This window comes from Mirounga angustirostris, unplaced genomic scaffold (assembly GCF_029215605.1).
Source record: "Mirounga angustirostris isolate CCGP_5_RB_7025 unplaced genomic scaffold, mMirAng1.0.hap1 SCAF_1, whole genome shotgun sequence".
Lineage (NCBI taxonomy): Eukaryota > Metazoa > Chordata > Mammalia > Carnivora > Phocidae > Mirounga > Mirounga angustirostris.
Window position 1 is genome coordinate 26,064,041 of NW_026991709.1, and position 21,174 is coordinate 26,085,214.

Below are 21,174 nucleotides of genomic sequence, written 5' to 3' on the forward strand. Positions count from 1 at the left end.
TCGTGCCTTGTAGATCAATTCTTTTGGGCTTTTGTCATTCAGAATCAGGAAGAAAGAGAGATGAGGGGAAAGATCTGAAGCACACACCTCCAGGGCTGGAGAAGAGTAGGGCACGTTTTGAAAGACAGATGCATACAAGCAGCTGTCTTATGTGAAAACAGTGGATGAGAGAAAAAAAGAGAGATGTTTAAGATATGTTGTTACGTATCTGCTTCACAGTGTTTGGACTATGAGAATTTTTTAAGAGTTATTTCAAAATTAGGTTTCAGGTATTTGCCTGTGTATTTTGAATATGGTCCCGCTCTAAGACTGGACTCTGTGGGTCACAGATTTATAAACATCACACAAAATACTAAACTCAAGCTATAGAAATTTCTGGACAAATTCTTAGTAATGTTTGTGGCTACTTGGCTATTTTATGAACTTGTAGAGATAAACGCCTTTATCAGTAAAATAACCTCAATCAGATTGTTAGAGGGGTTTAGAATGATGAAAACACCCTCCTATCTCCTAGAACAGTCCAGGGTGTAAATATCAACATCCTTTTTAAATCAACCAATAAGTAGCCATAGGTCGAACAGTATAATTTTTTTTCTTAACAAATAAAACTTACTGTTCTGGTTTTGGAATTTCCTATTTATTAATGCTAAAAAAACATCGCTTTGAATTGTGAGTAAGCTATAATCACCAGAATCAGTAATAAAAATAATACCGTAATTTTAAAAAATTAAAATATTCATAGAACTGGGCTGAAAACATGCTCCTAGGCCTAGAAGGCAGTGAAGAATCTGGTCAATCTACAATTTCAACAATCAGTGCTTGAGCAATTTACATGTTTCAGCTGGAAACAGTGAAAACTGGCTCTCTTTCGCAAATAATTTTTAAAAGAAATATCTTGAATTTTCCTGGTCTGATGTATTAAAGTGCTTTCGCAAAACCAATAACATGGTGCCAATTCAATGTAAAAGATTGGAGAGAGATGCTCCTTTTTTCAGAATGTTAAAATGCACCTTTTCCACATCTGTATTTGCTCAAAGATTAAGCTTTGTATCGCGGAAACCCTGGAGTAGAAACGTCTCAGTAACAGAACGCTTGGACTCTCAAGGTTTCATTCATCCGGCCAACATCCCTGGAGCCCCTCTTTTGTGCAACACACCTTACTCAGTGCCAGGCCGGGACATCAGTCAACGGGGGGTAGCCCCTGCTCCGAGGAAGCCTCCGGCCAGGCCAGGGAACGGCTCAACTGGGAGTTGTAAGCAAACAACCTAAAATATCACAGAGCAGCTACACAGTGGACCCGCCTGAAATTACAACGAGGACGAGGATCCGTCCATAAATGCAAAGTCTCCCCTCCATCTGATACGGGTCGCCACCCCACCTCTCAAGAGCTGGAGCAGAGCTGGGTCTAGAACTCGTGGACGGAGGTTGTCAGGGGCAGGTTGGCAAGGAGAGCCCAGAGGGGAAAGCGGAGGCCCAAGCGCGACCCCCGGATGGCGATGCAGCAGGTAGGGCGGGCGGCTGGCGGGGGTCAGCTCGGCCCTCCGCGTGGATCCCCACAGGGGAGCGAAGGCCGAGGCGCTCCGGGCCTAGCCGTCGGACTGGAAGGGTCTCCGCGCCGCGCGGCCCGGGTCTCGGGGGCGGGCTCTCGGCGAAGCCCCGCCCCTCCGGCTCCTACCCCTCCCCCCTCCCCCGCCCCCAAGGCGCGCTAGCCGGTCCCGCGCGGCGCCAACCCTTTCCCGGGTCATCGCCCCTCCTCTCTTCCGGGCTGCGAGCCCCCCGCGCGTCGCCTCAGGGCTGTGCTCGCTCGCTCGCGCGCGCGCGCGCTCTCCCGCCCGCCCTCTCAGCGCGCGCTCGGTCGCCCGACGACGCGGGAGCCACACGCTCCGGACTAGGCTCGCCGCGCTCGCTGCCGCCGAGCGCCGGCCCGCTGAGGCGGCGCCCTCGGTTCCCGGCCCGGAGACGGTCGGGACCGCCAAATCTGCGGCCCCAGGGCGGCGGCGGCGGCGGTGAGGAGACCGGGCCGGGGGGGAGGCGGACATGGTGGAGCTGAGGACACCGGGAGGAGGGTGGTCCCGACGCCCCTGAGGCCACGTCGAAGGCTCGCGGCAGGCGGCGCGCCGGGGAAGGGGGAGGAGTGGGGATCGAATCGGGTTGCATCGGCCCCGGCCCGGCGCGAAGGAAGGACTGTGGACGGAGGGGGGTGGCCCGAGAGGGTTTCCGCGGGACCCTCGGCGGGATGGGGACGGAGGAGACGCCGCCTCGAGGCTCCTGCCACGCTTCCACCGCGCGTTACCCTCCGCTCGGGGTGGGCGACAGCCTTGCGCCTGCCCACCCCCCTTCCGCGTCCGTGCGTTTTCTGGAGCCGGGGACCGGGCTTGCTGTCTGGGGGGGGGGGGGCGGTTCGAGCCCGAGGGGAGCCCCGTCCTGGATCCCAGGGCCACCCGGAGACTGGAGTCGGGCCGGTGGCAGCGGACCGGCGGGCGAACGGGAAGGCGCACCCTGCGAGGGAGGCTGTTTGGGGGGAGGGGGAGGGGGAGGGGGCTCCCGGCCCTTCCCCCTTAACTCGGGGAAAACCGCGACTGCAGAAGTTGGACGCGCTTGCAGGCCGTTCTTTCCAGAGTGGGTGGAGATGTTTGATGCCTACTCACCTAGCACTCTTAAAACCCAAGCGTGAGTGCTGAGCAGCAGGTTTTGATGGCTTAAAAAGTCCAAGTCCCGGCCCCGTGGGAAATGCCGTCTCCTCAGCGCCCGGAGAGCCCGCCTTGTAACGCCGCTGAGGCGGGTCAGGGGCTCCTCACCCCCACGGCCAGGATCCCCGCTTCCTCAACCTTGGGAACGTCTACCAGAAATACGTGTGTCTAGAAACGGTTGCGATGAGCCTCTCGTTGGAACACAGGGAAGAGTACAAAGTTATAAACTCCTGGAAGGTTGGGCTTGGTTTTCCTTTGGGTTTTACGCACGCCACTGTGAGCGGAGGAGCCTGTGGAACAAAGTAGAACTTGAGGAGTCGCCGCCGCGGCGACTACGTCCCGGGATGACGTCACCGTGCGATATTTAAAATGGGAGCTTTTCGCTCCGAGTGTGGGTGGAGGAATTGCGGCCACTTACTCGAGGCGCCGAAGGTCTTATTGGCCCAGCTTGCTTCTAGTTTCGCCCTCTGACTTTATAACTGCGTCTTTCACCTTTTGGTACTCCCAGAATTCTAACTGCTGGGAGTGGGTTAATTTTTCTGCTATTCCAGGCATCATTCCTTCAAACCGGAAAAAAAAAAAAAAGTAATTCCATATGACTCATCTTGTGTTACAAGCAATAGCAACCACTAAGTGGTTCTTTCCTTCCTTTCTTTTATTTTTTGATATGAAACAGAACAAAACAAAAAGGAAAACAAAACCCTAAACTCAGATATGTAGAGCACAGTAGACAAATTTAATGAATGGGGAGAATGATACAGTTAAAAGGATTCAGTACTTTTCTTTAGTGTGGTTCTTTGTTTTTTCTTTGGTAGATGGAAGCTAATGTAGTTCCATCAGCAAGCAACTTTCATCCCAAACCGTATATTAAATTGCAGTGGGTTTTCTTTCCCATTATAACGTGGTAGGATATAAATATAACTTTATACAGTGGAAATGGCTCAACATTTTTCTTAGGAGGATGCCTCGGCAGTTGTGGAAGACTGGGGTTGTATGTACCTCCGCAGCTCTTATATCCAGTTCCTCTTGTCTGGTAGCTGGCCAGAAAAGGTGGATTTGGCATTCTAGGGTTCCAGTAGGAAGGTTTGGGTGTCTTCCCATCTGAGATCAGGGTGGGTGTGTGCTGGCAGCCATACCCACCCTGATCTGTAGAATTTATTTCACAGTGAGATCCCTTGTTTGAATTTGCACAAGGAGTAAAGGAATCATTCTGAGAGACTTTAAGAGGTTTCAGAAAACAAATGTGTGAGAACACAAACTATCAGCTAGGTTAGTTTGTTTTTATAGTAAACATAGCAGAAGCTGTATGTCTTTGATAATTGGCTCTGAAAGGGGTGATACTGCTTAGTAAATGCAGCATCTGAATAACTCCAAGTTACTTAAAGCAGCCAAATGAATGAGCTCATCACATAAAGACAGAATATACATCGAAACAATACCAGGATAAGGTTTTTGCCTTTATGGATTAATCAATGGTAAATCAGATCTGCCATTTAAAGAGAGTCTTTCTTGAGGCAATTCCACAATGCAGCTAAATCTCTGATTATTTCTTTTTTTTTTTTTTTTAAGATTTTATTTATTTATTCGACAGAGAGAGAGCGAGAGCAGGAACACAAGCAGGGGGAATGGGAGAGGGAGAAGCAGGCTTCCCGCGGAGCAGGGAGCCCTATGTGGGACTCGATCCCAGGACCCTGGGATCATGACCTGAGCCGAAGGCAGACTCTTAACGACTGAGCCACCCAGGCGCCCCTCTGATTATTTCTTATAGTTTAATTTTTCTGTGGATGACCCTGAATTTCTGTTCTCTTAAATGTTTTGATAGAACCACTGTTTTTGGTCATATCTTTTAGGTAACTATATCTCTGTTCCTGAAAGAATACTTAGAGAACCTCAGTGCTGGATTTTTTTTTTTCTTTATGTGTAACAGCTTTGTTATTCAAATAGGATTCACATAGCATGCAATTTACATATTTAAAATCTACAGTTCATTAGTTTTATTGTATTCACAAAGTTGTGTAGCCATCACCACAGTTAATTTTGGGATATTTTCCTCACCTTAAAAGGAAACCCTATATTCATTCATTGATGCCTCTCCTTTCCTCCCATCATTCCTGCCCCTAGGCCACTAATCTACTTCCTGTCTATATGGATTTGCCTATTCTGGAAAACTCATATAAATGCAGTCATACAATATTTGGTCTTCTGTAACTGGTTTCTTTCCCTTAACACAGTGTGTTCAAGGTTCACCTCTGTTGTAGCATGTATCAGTACATCATTCCTCTTTTTGTTGCTGAAGAATATTGCATTGCATGTATGTAACCACATTTATCTCTCCATCAATTGACAAATGTCAGTGTCCATCAGTTGGACATTTAGGTGCTTCTATTTTTTGGCTGTTAAGAATAATGCTGTGGACACTTGTGTACTTGTTTTTGTGTAGAAATATGTTTTTACTTCTTTTGGGTGTATAGCTGTGAGGATAGAATTGATTGGTCTTATGGTAACTCTAACTTTTTTTTAGGAATTACCGCTGTTTTCTATAGTAGCTATACAATATTGTGTTTTAAAGTTCAAATTATTTCACAGAATTTTAAACTTAAATTCTTGTAGCTAAACCTTGACATGTTTAGTAAAAAGTATATAATGGTATCATTGTAGTGCTTTTCTTTGAGTGATATCTCTGATTTTATTTTGGCCAACAGGAGCAATTTGGTGTGCTTTCTTTACTGAACTTCACAAAGCTAAGTGATAAGATTCTTAGTATTATAATAAGGTCTTTATGGCCTAACTTAGTGATTATTTGTTCCTTTTTCCAGATATGAGCCAATGAAACACAAGATAAAATTGAAAGAAGGGAGCTGTGAAGGAGGGATATTTTGCAGAGCTTTATCTTCCAGTTTTTGTGTTTTGTTTTTTTGAGAAAAACTTTTATCTTTCTTTGCAGGGAAAGATGAAGAACGAAATTGCTGCTGTTGTCTTCTTTTTTACGAGGCTAGTTCGAAAACATGACAAGTTGAAAAAAGAGGCAGTTGAGAGGTTTGCTGAGAAATTGACTCTTATACTTCAAGAAAAATACAAAAATCACTGGTATCCAGAAAAACCTTCAAAGGGACAGGCCTACAGGTAAAGGATTAGACTGGACAGTTGGATTGGACTAAGAGGCTGATAGCTCCTGAAATGAGTACAAGGCCAGAGAACTGAAAGGTGTCTAGTTCATTTCTTTCAGTTTAACTGCAAAATACAGAACTCTGGGATGTCTTTTGGTATTTTCTTTCCTTACGCATTTTAAAATACAGGTATTTGTTGATGGAGTTCCAGTACCTGGACTTGGGAGGCCAATACTGTCAGCTCATGGGAGTTAGTCTTGTGGTTGTAGTTTGGCTTCTGACTGAATGCATTTCTTTATGTATCACAGGTACTTGAGGGTTTTCACAATTCTAGAGGATCCCTAAAACTCACCCATAAATGGGCATGGTAAGAGTTGAGAGAAACGAGTTTCTTTGTTTCTACAAATAAATTACATGTTACATGTTTTTGGAAAAAGTAAAAGTTTTATGGCAAACAAGAACTAAGAAAATTAGACCCCTAATGCATTGTTGACACAGAAATAATTTCACTGGGCGCCTGGGTGGCTCAGTCGTTAAGCATCTGCCTTCGGCTCAGGTCATGATCTCCAGGGTCCTGGGATTGGGCCCCGCATGGGGCTCCCTGCTCGGTGGGAAGCCTGCTTCTCCCTCCCACTCCCCCTGCTTGTGTTCCTTCTCTCGCTGTCTCTCTCTGTCAAATAAATAAATAAAATCTTAAAAAATAATAATAATAATTTCATTTATACTATGCATAATTCTTTATGGTAGAAGCCACTGTAACTTTTATTGATGAGGATAACTTATTACAACCTACAAATGGTAAATATTAGCTCCACGATTTGAACTCAGGTCTAACTGACTCTAAATTCTTATGGGCTTCTGCACAACACAATTTGACCATTGCCCTGTCTCTGAGAAGGAAAGTAACTCTCACTTGCAGCTGTCTTTTTGTACTCTGGTTTATAAGTTACATTTATAGCTTAGAGTAAAGAAGAGCAAGCTCCTGCAAAACATGTTCTGGCATGCTCATTCCCTAGTATTTATGTGATCACTGTGTTGAGAACCTGGGTTCTGCTAAATAACTCAGCTGTCAAACCGTGCCCCATTTGTGGAGGTGGCCACAAAAAAGTAAAAGTAGAACAGTTGTGACTACAGAAATTCTTTTATTTATGCATATTGCTGCCCCCAAAGTTTCCTTCTCAAATCAGCACTTCTGTGCTTTGATGTAAAAGGGCTTCCTTTCAGTCACTTAGCTCTTATAAGTGCAAGACTATTCAGGGAGTCTACAAAGGGAGTGGAGATATGATTTGTTTAGTTCTCATTTGCTGAAAGCCACAGGTGAGCATGTTTTCTATTGAAGAGTCAAAGTTATTGATACATTTTCCTCTTCATTTTTATCCCAGGAGGTTTCCTAGTAAATTGGAAAATGTGATAAAGTAGAAATGTGGATGTTCCATATAAAGCAGACTCCAGTTATTTTTTATCTTCTCACTTGATTCTCTTAATTTTTTTCCTGCACATCTTCATTTCTGATAGAGTGAACAACTTTTGTGAGTTAGAGCTGTTGAGGGTTTTTACACTGATGTAATTGACATTGGACAAAGGCTTTTGGAAGTGCCAAACCAACTTTTTACTATTACTGAGAAAAGAGAAAAGAGACACTGTCAAGTAAATGCTTAAAGGTCAGACAGTTTCATTTCCATTAATTCTAAAACTTGAGGAAAAAATTAGCTAAACAGGATTAAATTGGCATATGATCAGAAGTGTCATTATTGAGTCATTTTGAAGCTGTCTTTGAAGTAGAAAACTATTAGACTTAATGGTGGGTTGTTACTATTATAAAAATGAATAGAATATAGGATTAGCCAGAGTGAGACTCTTGAATCCATAGAGTACGTTGGAAGGTTCTTTTTCTTCTAAAGTGTTTATAAATTAAAATTGTTTCTCCACAATATCTACAACTAAGAGGCTTTTGGAGGGCAATTTGGCAATATTATCAAGATCTGTAAAAATACTCCTATTCTTTGAACAGTAAGTCTCCTAAAAATCTATTCTAGAAGTATAATCAGAAATGCAGATAAATATGTATGAATATGGATGTTTCTTACACTGTATAATTGCAAAAAATTGGAAAGAACTGTCAACATTAAGTAAATGATAGAGTGTTTTTATGCAGCTTTTAAAATCCTGTTTTTGAAGACTGCTTAATGGATAAGTAGTCACAGTATAGAGTTAAAAAAAGCACAAAAATATGTAAGATATGCAAATGAAGCAGAGTCTCTAAGCATCTTTATTTACATACATGTTTTTTAAGCTTAGAGCCTACATCACCCTTATTTTAGATAATAAAAACACATACTTCTAAGATCTATCTCCTTACCTATAACTGCTTTTGATCCTGGGGCACATGGGACTTTTGAATCAACCTATACAACACTAGAATTTGTAAACATAGACCATCTTAAAGAAAGGAACAAATAGCATCTTACGTGCTGCAAAACAATTTTTTTTACTCTGAATTGCTTACTTGTTAATGGTCATGTTAAGATTAGCACAGACAGAATAGGATATTTAATAAAATCGACTTTGGAGTCCAGTGGTCCAGATAATACCCCCTGGATTCACCACTTTCTAGTTGTGAAGTTGGGCAAGTTACTCAACTCTGCCTCCTTTCTTTCTTACAATGGGGAAATGGTATCTAACTTACAGGATAATTGTGAAAATAAAAAGTTAATACATGTAAAGCACTTAGGAAACTGTCCATTGTGTAGTAAACCTTCAGAAAGAGTTATTACTATTTAGAAATCTGTATTAGCTGTTACTTAATGAGAACTTTTTTACTGTTGTAAGTGAAAATTGAAATCAAATAATTTTTTAAAAACTTTAAACAGCATGTTCTATTGATGTCATTGTATTTAGTGGTATAATTACTATTTGTCAATGAACTTGTATTTTCCATATTTGAGAGCTTTGCATCTGAGGAAGAGGTGAAATGACTTAATCTAAATTCACCTAATAAATAAGTACTAGGACTAGTACTAAAACCTGGCATCTCTTGATTGATTTCTTAGTTGTAGAAGCAGTAAATACTTTTATTGTAGCCACCATTTCTGTACATAAGCAAAATGCTTACTTTAACATGTATTTTTGCTTTCATCCTGGGAGCTATCTTTGAACATTCCATAGGTAGATGTGATATTTCTTAGGTTTAAAAAATGGAATAGAGGCTCTATTGATTTAGTTTTGGTTTTTTTTTTTGTTTCGTTTTGGTTTTTTCCATTATTTTGACTTTTTTTTTTTTTTTTTAATGAAAACCCTTTGGTAACAAATAAATGAGATAAGCCAGTAACACTTTGGATTATATTTTAATCATAACTATGTAATATGAATGGTTCTGTGTCCTGGACTGATTATATATTTATAGAACAATTATAGGTGAAGAAAAGGACACCTTTCTTAACACTGTCTGGGATTTATAAGCAGGGAAAGACCAAAACATCACAAGAATTTCAAAATCTTTGAAACATTGGTTAAGGTCTATTGTTATTTGGAGATTTTGTTATATAGTAACTTGACCTATTAATACTTCTACCTTTAGAGCTCTAAGTAATTTCATGTAGCTTTAATGCTCCTTGGTCTTTTAATGTACATGTGAGATTGAATAGTTTCTGGCTAAAATGATGTAAAGCCAGTTCTTATGATTTCCCTGGGCTCGGACAGATGCCCTCCTCTTTACACCAGGCTGAGTAGTCTTACTGATGATGCTGCCTCTTTGCCTTCAGTTCACATTTATTATCTATTTAGGATAGATATGCTCCTGGTTTCTCCATCAGGGTTGGTTTGTTTTAAATTCACATTGGCAAATACTAATACTATAACAAGGTTTATGATTAATATTCAGTTAAAGTATTAACATTACTCTACTTTGTTGTAGATGCATTCGTGTCAATAAGTTTCAGAGAGTTGATCCTGATGTCCTGAAAGCCTGTGAGAACAGCTGCATCTTGTACAGTGATCTAGGCTTACCAAAGGAACTCACTCTGTGGGTGGATCCGTGTGAGGTGTGCTGTCGGTGAGTTCTTGAGTGTGCCAGCTGAACTGATTACCATGCTGGAACTGATTTTATGAACTTCTCTCAGGTACTGCCTGCTTGTGTGTGTTTTTGGCTGGAAGCTGTTGTTTGGGCTTTCTCAGTTGTGAACTTTGTAATCTGAAGGTGAAAGACTAGTTACATTCCTTTTTTACAGCTAAAGAAACTTAAAAACTTGATTGGGTAGGGTTTTCCTAGGGCTCTGCCAAGAAGTTTATTATATACCAAGAAGCAGAATTTAGACACCTAGACTTCTATAGGTCAGTTATTGTCTTTCATTGGTGGTACACCTGTCTTTCCCCTCTTCAAATTAGGAAAGAAGTTAAGCCCAAATAGTAGTGGGTAATAATAACTTTTGCTTCGTTTCTGTTTCTGTTTGTTTCTATTCTTGCCTCCCTCTCCCTTTTTGATTTTTAAGTGACCTAGTATTATTTTCATGGTTTTGTTTTTATAGTGGAAATTATTTCTCATCTAATGAGCAGAATAGTAAAAGGTGAGTGTTAGGTATGATATCTAATTGAATTCCATTCATTCTAAAAAACATCAATTGTGGACCAGGCATTCTTAGTTGTGGTTTTTTTTAAGATTTTATTTATTTATTTGACAGAGAGGGAACAGGAGCGGGTGGAGTGGGAGAGGGAGAAGCAGGCCTCCCGTGGAGCAGGGAGTCCTATGTGGAGCTCGATCCCAGAACCCTGGGATCATGACCTGAGCCAAAGGCAGATGCTTAACAGCTGAGCCACCCAGGCACCCCAGTTGTGGGGTTTTAAAAAATGAAAGGACATTCTGCTGTCAGGTTGTTCAAAGCATAATAAGGGAGAAGAAAGAATAAGCAGATTACAACAGTGTGATTTATGCTGTAATAGAAATATGTACAAAATGCAGTGGTTGGTGGCACAAAGAGAAGGTTACTGCCTTTGCTGGGAATTAGAAAAAACTACCAAATGGGGGATTCTAGAGCTGGGTGGGGAAGGATGCAGTTGACTAGATGACAGGGTGGGAAGGACGTTTCCAGGCGGGAAGAATTCGGATGAATAGATGCATGGAATCCCCAGCAAGTGATTTCCTACAGCTGTTCCTTTAGGGTATTTCTTTTTGGTTTTAAGTGCATTTCAACCTGTTGACTACAGTAGAGATGCTTTTTAATGCAATCCTAATATATTCCAAAGGTGGTCATAGCCTTTGACCTGATCTCCAACAATAAAAGTAGAGGTGATGACATGTCATGACAAAAATACATGGTAATTCTTCCACTGAATTATTCTGGACCACCATGGAGCTACGTGGTATAAGCTGTTTGTGTAAGCTTCTTGCTTTGGGAAACTTAGGTACTAGATTATCCAGCACTTCTTTCTCAGTTAGAAAAAGGAGCAAGACATCTCAATTTTGGTCCAAGAAGGTCAAACATTTTTAGATTCTGGGACTAATTTAGGACTCATCTTAGGCTAAGGTCAGACTTTATAGATGTTGGCCACGGAACCCCTGCTGAAGACCTCAGTATATAAGAACTAGCTATCACAAAGTTACTATATTGAATTGCTTACTTTTTTATTAGGCCTGCACTTAGATCCTGACTCACTTATTTAACACACAGCTTTTCAGCCATAAAAAATTATAAGCAGTGTTTGAAAGGGGCTTTTTCATGTAGTTATAAAGCTACCAAAAGAATATCATATAGTCTTATATGGAGGCGGGAGCAAAAAAGCTAAAGAGTTGGCAAAATGTATTATTACCCAGTCAAATAATGAGTATTTAATACAATGATTTTACATCATTAGGGAAATGTTTCTATGTTCAAAAATGCTTAAAAGGTTGGGTAATTATATAAACATTTTGGGCATATTTATTTGAAATGGCTTAAACTAAATCTTGGCACCTGAAGATAAAAGCTTTATATAAATAGACCTTCTGCTTAGGTGGATACTTCATTATGTAATGATTCCAGATAATGAAAAATTATTGTTCTTTCATCTTATTAATATATGAAAATCTTTGCATTCAGTAGCCTTTTAATAATTTTACACACAATTAAACTTTTGCCAAAAATTGGCTGTGATGTGATATTTTTTCACAGCTAATAGAAATCACCTTCAGAATGTGGGGTACTCATTCCATGATAATAAAACCCCAAAGAAAGACATGCTAGCAATTGAGTAGAGGTGATTGTAAGTTAATAGAGGAGATTGCAGTATTGGTTAGTGCTTTGGGACCAAAACTGTAAAGATAAATATTCTGAAAATTAAAATAAAGCTAATCTAGCAGTTATATAATTGAACAAATATCTGAGAGTCACTAATAATAATAACTCATTGGTACACTAGAGACTAAACTTATAAAAAAATTGAAATGCACTGAAGGGAACATTCTTCATAGTATGACTGAGTTATTCCATCAGGATAAAATATTGGAAGTATACAAAGTGTTATGTAGTTAGAAAGGTTATCACTTATGGGGCGCCTGGGTGGCTCAGTCTTGTTAAGCGTCTGCCTTCGGCTCAGGTCATGATCCCAGGGTGCTGGGATCAAGCCCCACATTGGGCTCCCTGCTCAGCGGGAAGCCTGCTTCTCCCTCTCCCACTCCCCCTGCTTGTGTTCCCTCTCTTGCTGTCTCTGTCAAATAAATAAAATCTTAAAAAAAAAAAAAAAAGGTTATCATTTAGTGAACTATGTGAGGAGATACAGAATAGATAACAGATCCTTCCTATAAAGAGAATGCCTGAGAATGGCTCATAGCTTTCTTATCTATCCAACATATTGTATATCCTTTTTTTTGTAATTTCTGTAATCCTTTTCCTGATACAACAGAGCATTAGATACTATTGATTTGTTTCAAATTAACTAAATTGGACTTAATTTTAGCAGTGTGTGGTTGAAAAATGGAAAGTTTAAAAGTTGTCCATTACTAATTCTAAGACATTAACTGCCCACACTAATGTTACAATAATATAGTAAACTGCTTCACTTACCATGAAGAGAATTCTCATACCAAAATCCTAGAAAGGGAAAGATGCGGTACCTAATTGAACTTGCATGTCAAAGAAATCTGAGTTAATAAAGCTAGGTGTCTGCCCTTGATTTAGTTTTCTGTTTCTACAAAGGTAAGGGATTTTTCTCAAATTGCCTGCCTTTCTGTTTACTTGAATTTTGACTCCATTAATGGGCAAAACTGAAGGTAGGCCTAAACCCATTGTTAATATTGCTGATATTATTAACATATGAATTAACCTTTGTATTGAAATTTGTTGAGTCTTTAAACCCAGGGCAGGATGGAGAGGTACATTTCCATTGCTAAAACTTAGCTAAGTAAACTGGAAATTATAGTACAAGAATTCTGTGTTGTGAAGAACTTGCCTAACTGCTCAGGCATTTTATACTAGGAGGAATCGCTAGCTGAAGACCAACCAGTATCCAGCCAGTTCCAGCTTTCTTGCCCAGCAGATAGGAAACTGTAGCCTGGAGACATTAAATGACTTGCCCCTTGTCACAGAGCTAGTTAGTGGGAGAACCGGAACCAGAAACATGTTCAGTGCTCTTTCCACCATCTGTAGCAACTCCTTTTATGAGATAAACTGAAAAAGAATAGAAAAAGGAGTTATGTCCCATATTTAGGTAGCATTTATGGCCCCATTCAGCCTGTGTGAGAATGGAAGACAGCACAGCTATATAAAGAAGTAGAACTCATCTGTGAGGCTACATGATTTCCGTAAACCTTTCAAAGGCTTTATTGCAGCTTGGCCTTTTACTTTATTATACATATCCTGATTCAGAAATAATTTGAGACAAGACTTACCTCAAAATGAAATTGACATAGTTATTATTAACCCTGTTTCTCTCTCTTTTTTTTTTAAGATTTTATTTATTTGACAGAGAGCGAGAGAGAGATCACAAATAGGCAGGCAGGCAGAGGGAGAGGGAGAAGTAGGCTCCCTGCTGAGCAGGGAGCCCGATGCGGGGCTCCATCCCAGGACCCCGGGATCATGACCCGAGCCGAAGGCAGACGCTTAACCTACTGAGCCACCCAGGTGCCCCTAACACTGTTTTTCTATCCAGGTTTTTGGTTTTTTAAGCTTAAAATTACCTGGTCTCCCTAACTTTAATTACATATTGTATAAGAACTGCTTAACAATTCATTTTCTTTGGGGCGCCTGGGTGGCTCAGTCGTTAAGCGTCTGCCTTCGGCTCAGGTCGTGATCCCAGGGTCCTGGGATCGAGCCCCACATCAGGCTCCCTGCTCCGCGGGAAGCCTGCTTCTCCCTCTGCCACTCCCCCTGCTTGTGTTCCCTCTCTCGCTGTGTCTCTCTCTTCAAATAAATAAAATCTTAAAAAAAAAAAAAAAATTCATTTTCTTTGTCCTAACACTTACTAGAAATTGTTTCATAGTGTTTATGTTGTGCAGTCTTATTCAAATAGATTGGTGGGTTTCTCCTATTCTCCAAATGAAAACTAGTTTTACAGGGCACCTGGGTGGCTCAGTTGGTTAAGCATCCAACTCTTGATTTCAGCTCAGGTCGTGATCTCAGGGGCATGAGATCAAGCCTGCATTGGGCTCAACGCTGGGCGTGGATCCTGCTTAAGATTCTCTCTCTCTCTCGGGGAAAAAAAAAAAAGAAACTGCTAGTTTTACTATTAATTATGCTATCTTCCCTCATTGCAGAATTTTCCTTTTTTTTTTTTTTTTTTTAATAGCCAACAGCCAAAGTTACATATTCTAACAATTGATCTTCTAGCTCAAGGCTCTAAAAATATTTTGGCATGATTAAAAGTAAAATAAATTTTACTTTTTAAAAAAAAAATTAAGATGAGAAAGTGAGTTTTCCTAGGAATCTCCATTAGGTAAGCAATATAATTCAGGAAAAACCCCTTTATTTTCAGGGGTTATTTGTTTTTCAGTTGCCTCAGTTCTCATTTTTGTCAGTGTGGATATAGGCAATCCAGGCCCCTCTTTTATTTAATCATGGTAAAAGTAAATCTCAAAGGAAATGTCTAGTTAATTTGTGACTTGAATTACTAGTATATCTACATTACAGTGGTTAAAAACACATTAAAAAATTTTGCTGTACAGCCAGTTTAATGGTATATACAAAAATGTAATCAAAACAGTGAATTTCTCTTTAGTGTTTTAAACAATTATTTTTGTTAGTGGCAGTAGGAAAGAAAATTGGGAAGAGAATGGAATCACTTTTATTTGCATTAAATAAGCCAGAGGTAGAAAATGATGGTCTGCCTATTGGCATGGAATTGGGTTAAGATACTATATATATTTTTAAGATTTTATTTATTTATTTGACAGAGAGAGAGACAGAGAGGGAGGACAAGCAGGGGGAGTGGGAGAGGGAGAAGCAGGCTTCCCGCCAAGCAGGGAGCCTGATTCGGGGCTCGATCCCAGGACCCTGGGATCATGACCTGAGCCGAAGGCAGATGCTTAACGACTGAGCCACCCAGGCGCCCCTGGGTTAAGATATTATATTATGTAGGATTATGTTCTGGGAGTGTTCCTTCTTTGCTTTGGACCAATGGCATATCCAAGCCTGTTTGATTGTTTTATGGACAATTTCTTGCTTTTGTTGATGGCACTTCAAGGTTTATGAGTTTGTTTTTTTAATCCTTAGGTATGGAGAGAAAAACAATGCATTCATTGTTGCCAGCTTTGAAAATGAGGATGAGAACAAGGATGAAATCTCCAAGAAAGTTACCAGGGCCCTTGATAAGGTTACCTCTGATTATCATTCAGGATCCTCTTCTTCAGATGAAGAAACAAGTAAGGAAGTAGAAGTGAAACCCAGTTCTCTGACTGCGACCCCAAGCCCTGTGTACCAGGTAACCATGGAATGGCTGTCTAGTAAAGGTTGTGACCTTGCCAGGTCATTCCAGGTAGTCCTGTTCATGTTGCCCACGGTTTCTGATTTGAGAGTTTGAATGCCAGTTCTTTTCCACGTAAAAGGAAGCTGTTCCTTTGAGATGTAAAGGGGCATCCTGAGTCATTTATCAAGGGTCTGCTTTTACTACTCAATTAAGTAGGATAAGTACATTTTTTTAATTAATTAATTTATTTATGAGAAATAGATTTTAAAAGGTGTGGGAAAGACGAAAAAGTCATGGTGATAAAACATTCCTATTTTTTAAATCTTTATTGTATTAAAAAGTAGGTATTCAGTTTTTGTCGTCTTCAGCACTTCTGATTCATACCGTTGGGTTTAGCTTTCTTTTCTCCATGATTAAAGAGAAACTTCACTGAAGTATATGAGTTAATTTTTCACTCAAGTCAAAACAATACCTCCTTTACTTCAGCAGTTGAAGCAACCATGCATGCACTTACAAATTCGTCCACTTATTTATTATTTATACCCCACATAACCAAAGAATATTTAATATACTTTAAAAAATTCTCAGTATGATAATACTCTTCGACAGAAAAGATAAGTCAAAAAAATTTAAAGAAATCTTTTGAGTTGAGCCTTACTCTGTACATATACTTTTTTCTAATTTTGAGTGTATTTTAAAATATACCTATTTTTATTAATTTGGCCTTAATTAGACATTATGAAACATAACAGGTTCATGGTAGGGTTGGATTGAGTTTTAGTAAGAATTTAGACCTGAGTAAGAGTTTTGAGTATAAGAAACTAAATCTTTCAATTCACCATACATTTATGTAATGAACATGCTTTCAGTATAACTTAATTTTTCATTTCTCTCTTTTCATTTGTTGAATTATCCTTCTAGGCTTATGAGGAAGACTAGTTCTGAGGATTATCATTTTTAGGGATATATGTATATATGAATATTGTAAGATAACATGCACTTGCTTTAAACAACTTCAAACAGTGTAAAAGAATGTAATAGTGACCAGGTCTTCCCTCACTACCCCCAACCACCAGTCCTGTACCTTTCCATGGAAGTATTCATTACCAGTTATATTTGTATTCTTCCTGAGAGATTCCCTATATAGATAAGTAAACATAATATTTGTATTTCAGGTATCATTTTTAAGACTTTTGTCATAAATTTGGGGCTTTTTTTTTTCTCTGCATGACATATTATATCTCTAAATTACAATTGTTAAATTGCCTGGAATTCATTCACATGTGGCAATTTTATCTCAGAATTTTATTGCTACTCAACAAAGCAAGAAAGTCAGTCTCAAATTGAATTGATTGCTGCTGATACTTTACAAGTAAATTGACCTTTAATTTTTAGATTTTCCTTTTAAATTGTATTTATTTCCCCCCATGTTGAGAAACTTTTAGGATAAAATTATAACAAAGGCATGAAAATTGAAATGTCTATTGTATGCTTTTAAAATAAAACATTTTTACTTGACATTATATTCATTAACAAAACATTTCATGACAGAGAAGCATGGCTGTTAAAAGCTATTGTGTAGAAAGCTGGTGCAAGTGGCCCACTTTAATCTTTTCTTCCTATCTACGTTTTCATCTTGAACCTGCTGAAAGGTTTAAAAGGGGCCTTATCAAAGTAAGGATACAAAGTTCCTAGCTTGGGATCTTTGTTCTCTTAGGAGTCTGTTTTTTAAAGGTACCCCCAGAGATTACTCTACTAATTAAGAAGTGAGGATTGTCATTTCTCCCCAAATTGATCCATAGATGCAACTCAGTATCAATCAAAATCCCAACAAGATTTTTCTACAAAGTGATAAATTGATTCTAAAATTTATAAAAAGGAGAATCAATTTAGAGGCCTTACACTTATATAAAGCTATTATGTCTATCGAGACAGTGTGGTAGATTTAAAGACACAAATATGTTAATGGAACAATATAGAGAGCCCAGACACAGACTTGAATATGTACAGTCTTTTTTTTTTTTTTTTTAAGGAAAGTGTCAGAGCAGTTCAGTAGGGAAAGTCTTCAAGAACTGGTACTAAACAATTGGATACTCTATATAGGAAAAAAAAAAAAAAACCTAACTTCTTCCTGACAGCATACACAAAAAATTTAATTTGAGATGGGTCATAGACCTAAACATAAAAGCTAACTTCGACACTTTCAGAAGAAAATATTGAGAGATATCTTTATTAGTTGAGATAAAGATTTCTTCCAGGGGATACAAAAAACACAAGAAAAGAACTTGATAAATTTGACTTCATCAGAATTTAAAATCTTTGCTCATCAAAACAAACCATTAAGAAAATGAATGGAATGGGCAAAGCATAGACTGGAACAAAATATTCTCAGTACATACATCAAAGGACTTGTTTCTGGAATATACTTTATAAATCATTCCTATAAATCAATAATAAAAGACAAACGACCCAATTAAAAATAATGGGCAGAAGATGTGAATAGACACTGTACAAAAGAAGTTATATAAATGTCCAATAAACACATGAAAAGGTGCCTAACCTTATTTGTCATCTGGGAAATGCAAATTAAAACCACAATGAAACACTACTTCTTCCAGAATGGCTAAAATTAAAGTCTCACACCACCGATTGTTGGCAAGGATATGAAGTAGCTGAATTCATAAACTTGGTGGGAGTGTAAAATGGTATAACCACTTTGGAAAACTCTGGCATTTGTTAAATATGCATCTACACTATTACCCAACAATCACACTCTTAAGTATTTAACAAGAGAAATGAAAATAAATATCACAAACTCATGTATTAGAATATTCTGTTTATAGCAGATTTTTTCATAACAGTAAAATGAAAAACAACCAAAATGTCCATTAACAGGTAAATGGGAGAAAAATTGTGAGGTATTCACACAGTAGAATAATAGCAATAAAATAGGATGAACTAATAATAGACACAATATGGAAAGACCTCAAAAACATTTGATTGAGCAAAGAATTTTGCCATACACAAAAGAATACATGCTAGATGATTCTATTTACATGAAGTTCACAAACAGGGAAAACTCAGTCTGGTGATAGAAATCAGAGCAGTGGCTGCTTGTGGGATGTGAGGATTAACTGGAAAGGGTAATGTAAGCTCTAGAATTTTGTCTTCTTTCTGATAGGGTTTTGTTTTGTTTTTTTTTAAATAAAGATCTTATTTTTAAGTAATCTGTACACCCAAAGTGGGGCTTGAACTCACAACCCCGAGATAAAAAGTCTCATACTCCTCCCACAGAGCCAGACAGGCACCCCTTCTTTCTGACAGTTTTAAAACCTTTTCAGCATCCCAATATAAAAAGAAATGAAAACATTTCATTTTGCTACCTGTTTGTAGTATAGGTCAATTATTAGTTGGAACTCTAAATTCTTTATTTCTTCATTATTTTATATAATCAAGAATTAACTATACTAAGGTTATTCATTGAAGCATTATTTTATTTGTTGTGCATTGTTTTGTTTTTTAAAGATTTTATTTATTTATTTGACAGAGATACAGCGAGAGGGAACATAAGCAGGGGGAGTGGGAGAGGGAGAAGCAGGCCTCCCGCTGAGCAGGGAGCCCGATGCGGGGCTCCATCCCAAGATCCTGGGATTATGACCTAAATCAGAGGCAGATGCTTAACGACTGAGCCACCCAGGCGCCCCTGTGCATTTTTTTTAATAGTAAAACACTGAAACGGCCTAAATGTTCCATCATTGGGACACTAGTTAATTTAGTTGTGGCATAGTCATTGCATTACATCTAGCTGTAAAATAATGGAAAAGGAATTTATGTATTGATATGAATGTCTCTGAGATGTATTTGTCAAGTGTAAAAAAGAGTAAACAAAATTGTATGTGCATGTTTTTTAAAATGTGTGTATAGATGTACCCCCAAGTATATGCATGAAATATTTCTAAGGGTATACACAAAAAAAAAATAATTCGTGTCAGTTGCCTCTGAGAGGGTAACTGGGTAGCTGATAATCAGATAAAGAGGGACTTTGTCCTGTATATGGTTTTATACCTTTTGTATTTTCTATGATATGAATACAATTTTATACAGAACATAAATTTTAAAATACTTGTACTAAAAAGAGAAGATTAGAAATCAGAGAATTCAGAAACTCATAGTCACAAGGTATAGCATTCTGAGCAGGGGGTCCAAAACTGTTGATAACTTTTTGAGTAATGTGAACTTGATGTCCCATTTGACTTAGGGGATAATCTAAGACTGTTGTTCCTAAACACAAACTGGCTACATCAGAATCACCTACATTGTGGTCAGAATACCTGGCCTCTGATTCTAAAATTTTGTTATTCTTACTGTTCAGTAGACCAGGGCTAAGGCATGAATATTCTGTGTTTTAAAAGCTTTTTAGGTGACTCCTTATTAAACAGCCAGCTGTGGAAATCACTGGTTTAAAACATGATAGGTCCTTTCAGCCTTCCATTGATTTCTGTTTTGATCTTTTCTGGTTGTTTTATTTATTTTTGTTTATTAGAGTGCTGTTTTGTGTTTATTCATTTTCATTCATTCAGAAAACTAATCAGTCACCTATTACATATGAAGTTTTTAACATATTTAGATCTGACCATAGAAATGTCATTAGACACCCATACTCTTAAGGGTATGGGTGAGTGATTTTGTTTTTCTTCAGTGGGTAACCTGGAAATTCACCTTGTTTTTACATGTGACTAATTTTTCCTTTGAATTAACTTACTGTTTTCTCTTTCATGCAGATTTCAGAATTGATATTCCCTCCTCTTCCAGTGTGGCACCCGTTGCCCAGAAAAAAGCCAGGAATGTACCGAGGGAATGGTCATCAGAATCACTACCCTCCTCCTGTTCCATTTGGTTATCCAAATCAGGGAAGAAAGAATAAACCGTATCGCCCAATTCCAGTAACATGGGTACCTCCTCCTGGAATGCATTGTGACCGGAATCACTGGATTAATCCTCACATGTTAGCACCTCACTAGCTGCTTTTGATTCTGTTGGTGTCAGTGTTGAGAGAAGGTAGAATAAGCCTGACCACATTAAAAGTTAAAAGTTCATACTCATAGTAGTAAAGTTAGATGGGCCAAACCGTCAAACTTATTTTTATAGAAAAGTTATTGATAATAATCTTTCTTAAAAAATATATATGCACTTTAGATATATTGATATAGTTTGAGAAACTTTATTAAAGTTAGTCAAGTGCCTGAGTTTTTAATATTGGACTTGAGTATTTATATATTGTGCATCAACTCTGTTGGATACGAGAACACTGTAGCAGCAGACGATCTGTTCTAGCACCTTTGAGCATTTACTTTATGGAGAGTATGTAAGTTATTTATACACAAGGAAATCTATTTTATGTCATTGTTTAGAAGAATTGCGTGAAATCATGTAGTTGCAAATAAAAAGTAGTTTGAGGCATGACAATGTGTGCTTCTTTTCTGTGCATAAAAAAAGGGAGAAATAGC

The 21,174-nt window shown here is 38.7% G+C and overlaps 1 protein-coding gene across 2 annotated transcripts; it reads left to right on the plus strand.

Annotated features, from left to right (window-relative positions):
• The first annotated feature begins 1,337 nt into the window (after window positions 1-1,337).
• On the plus strand, window positions 1,338-21,127 carry BTG3 (BTG anti-proliferation factor 3). 2 transcript variants are annotated; one of them, XM_045902643.2, is made up of 5 exons: window positions 1,338-1,505; window positions 5,635-5,813; window positions 9,711-9,848; window positions 15,475-15,682; window positions 20,449-21,127. In XM_045902643.2, the coding sequence occupies exons 1-5, from the start codon at window positions 1,491-1,493 to the stop codon at window positions 20,686-20,688; spliced, it is 780 nt and encodes a 259-aa protein (XP_045758599.1). In that variant the 5' UTR covers window positions 1,338-1,490; the 3' UTR covers window positions 20,689-21,127. The 2 variants fall into 2 exon arrangements, with proteins under 2 accessions (XP_045758599.1, XP_045758600.1); XM_045902644.3 differs by lacking the exon at window positions 1,338-1,505 and adding an exon at window positions 1,867-2,006.
• Window positions 21,128-21,174: the final 47 nt, after the last annotated feature.

Excerpts from the sequence above, each read along its gene's own strand:
- BTG3 (XM_045902643.2), top strand. Across the intron at positions 5,814-9,710 it reads TCAAAGGGACAGGCCTACAG|ATGCATTCGTGTCAATAAGT; the intron begins GTAAAGGATTAG and ends ACTTTGTTGTAG. Across the intron at positions 15,683-20,448 it reads CCCCAAGCCCTGTGTACCAG|ATTTCAGAATTGATATTCCC; the intron begins GTAACCATGGAA and ends TCTTTCATGCAG.